Raw genomic sequence first — 2,780 nt, 5'->3', positions numbered from 1 at the left:
GCATCGGCCCGGTCCGGTCCCAGCGGGTTCTGGTCCGGTCCCAGCGGGTTCTGGTCCGGTCCCAGCGGGTTCTGGCCCGGTCCCAGCGGGTTCTGGCCCGCCTCGTTCGGGTCGCAGTCGGCCTCCTCCGGGACGGCGGGGGACGGCTCCTCGGACGAGCAGTCCAGGCCGTCCGGGGACAGCGGCCGGCAGTGGTCCGGGATGTTCTCCTCCGCCTGCGGCTGGCCGGGCGACCCGGAGGCCGTGGCCGGGTCCAGGTACATGGGATTCTTCTCCAGGACCGGACCGTGCAGGCCCGGGAAGCATATGACCGCCAGGTACCAGTGGGCCCTGAGGAGAAACAGATCCACCTGACCTTTAACCTTATGAGGGAAACGGTGAGACTTCCAGCTGCTTCCGTTCACTGAGGCTGAAGAACCAGGTGACGATGCTGTAAAAACTAACAGTTTAATTCCTTTAAAGAAGAAAAACATTTTACTGACCGCCGATGGAAGCTTAGAGCTGCTGATCATTTATTAACCAGATAATAACAGAAAATATGATCAATGCCAGGTCTTTGGCAGAACTGGAACCAGATGAGGTTAAACCTGCCAGTAGAGGAACAGAGTTTTCATCTTTAATGCAAAAAGTTTGATATATTTTATAGATTTTGATTCATTACTTCTGACTGTGTTGAGTTTGAATGAATCGATTAATTTCTGCCTGGATTTCGGCTTTTTCATTAAGTCAGACTGGGTTCAGGTGCCGGACTGTTAGGTCTCCAGGCCTGTTTTTATAGAAATTAGGATTTTAGGGGTCAGGGTGACTTACGACTCGTTGATGGGAACAAAGATGAAGTCCTTCTGGAACAGATCCACGTGCCGCGTCCACGTCTTCACCCTGTTGTGCTTCCTCTTCTGGATCCTGAGGAGCCAATCAGAGTTTAGATCAGAACCGGAACCGACTGGACGCCTGAAACACGCGGTGGCGGCGGCGCTTACGGCAGGCTGACGGTGTCCGGGCCGCTCCGCCGCTCTCGCTGATTCAGCCGCTTGTAGAAAAACGAGCTGAACACGTGGATCCTTTGTGCGTCTTCTTTTTTTAATTTTTCTAAAACTAAATATCTAAAAGACAGAGAAACAGAAATGACCAGAAGTTTTAAATCTGTTCACATGTAAGGAGAAGCAGAAACGATAAAAACTCACTTTAAATAAAAGTCGATGATGACGTCGTTCAGGAACTCCCCGTCGTTAAGGCAGTGCAGGTCTTCGTTAGTGACGGAGATCCCGCCTTTGGCTGGAGGCGGGGGGTACACCATCAGCCTGGGGGGCAGACGCCGGCAGGTTAACGGCAGTTAGCTCAGCCGGCCAGCTGGGGGCGGCAGAGACACTCACTTCATGACCGGCCCAGAGAAGGTCGGCTGCAGGTCCGTCATTTCCTCGTCTTCATCGAAGAACGCGCTGCTCTGCTGGCGCGTCGCCATCCGCGTGCGAGTCGACATCCCGCCAGCAGGGGGTGCTTTAGGGGGCTGCTGCTCCAGCTTCGCCTGGAGGGGGGCAACATCAACCAGAGGCTGAGTAAAGGTCCGGTTCACACAGGCCCGACAGAACCAGGACCAGATCAAATCAGATCCATTCCAGTGAGCGGTCCCAACAGAAAAACCTCTAACTACACACAAAGCTAACGTCGCTAATGCTAATGCTAACCTAAAAGAAGCTCATGCTGTTTAGTTTAATGATCAGAAATGAGACCTGATGACAGAGAGAAGAACCAAAGTCCCCCAACGACCAGCAGAGCAAAAATTAGACCGACAGGGAAAAGCTGACGAAAGTCAAATAAAACAAGTTAAAGTAAAATAATCTAACATGCCGAACTTGGAACATTTTACATTATAGGTACATTTATGTAGTTACTTATGACGTAATTAAGCCAATTAATAAATCTATGTAAATCAAACGAGGAGAGTCCAGATCATCCGTGCTTCTGCCAGCTTCCTGTTTGGATTGGAAAGGTCATCCAGTTTCTGATTTTCCGTTGGTCAGTGAACGCACCTTGTCGACCTTCTGGCTGGACGCCTTGTTGTAGTTGACCAGGCGGATGTTGGCCTCGTCGAAGGTCAGCTTGGTGGGGAAGCTGCTGAGTCTGTTGTTGCGGCCGATGACGGTCAGGATGTCCTCCAGGATCATCTGCTCCTTCATCACCAGGCCGTTCTCGAAGATCAGCACGATGTACTTCTCATCTACGTCTGAGGAAACAAAACCTCACATCCATCTTCCTCCGATTCTTAGGAACTCAGATGCTAGCTACATTAAGCGCTAAAATAAAAGACTAGAAACCATGAGAAATGTCAACAGAGAATTAATTCTACTAGCACGAGTCGTTACTGACAGAATAAAGTGAAGTTTTAGTTTCAACATTCTGGTTCTGACCCGGATCAGACACAGGAAGCGGTATGGACTCACGCTCTGCGGTGCAGTCATACCACTGGCCCCCCTGCTCCTGCGACATGTTGAGCTGTGAGCGCAGGCGCACACATTCATCCGCGGTCGTCTGGAAAAACAGAACAGGAAGCTTCCGGACGCTGCACCACTCGCAGCTGATCAGCTCCGACGTCTGCAGGTAAACGTCTTCCACAGAGTCGGGCTCCGCACCTGGAGGGACAGCAGGAAACCTGAGATTAACATGAAATCAACCTGAGATTAACCTGAAATCAACCTGAGATTAACCTGAAATCAACCTGAGATTAACCTGAAATCAACCTGAGATTAACCTGAAATCAACCTGAGGTCAACCTGAGATTA

At 50.8% G+C, this 2,780-nt stretch overlaps 1 protein-coding gene across 1 annotated transcript in view; it reads right to left on the bottom strand.

Annotated features, from left to right (window-relative positions):
* The window catches only part of LOC106956083 (sentrin-specific protease 6-like), a 32,666-nt gene that overhangs the window by 6,772 nt on the left and 23,114 nt on the right, over nucleotides 1-2,780 (bottom strand). The window contains 8 exon segments of the mRNA XM_015046664.1: nucleotides 1-60; nucleotides 63-330; nucleotides 811-903; nucleotides 981-1,103; nucleotides 1,185-1,301; nucleotides 1,374-1,525; nucleotides 2,031-2,224; nucleotides 2,442-2,630. Coding sequence (XP_014902150.1) covers nucleotides 1-60; nucleotides 63-330; nucleotides 811-903; nucleotides 981-1,103; nucleotides 1,185-1,301; nucleotides 1,374-1,525; nucleotides 2,031-2,224; nucleotides 2,442-2,630 — 1,196 coding nt within the window.

This window comes from Poecilia latipinna, unplaced genomic scaffold (assembly GCF_001443285.1).
Source record: "Poecilia latipinna isolate Pla-1442-1.1 unplaced genomic scaffold, P_latipinna-1.0 Scaffold786, whole genome shotgun sequence".
In the NCBI taxonomy this organism is placed as follows: Eukaryota; Metazoa; Chordata; class Actinopteri; order Cyprinodontiformes; family Poeciliidae; genus Poecilia; species Poecilia latipinna.
Note: the sequence above shows the minus strand (reverse complement) of the source record. Positions and strands in the feature narration are given on the sequence as shown.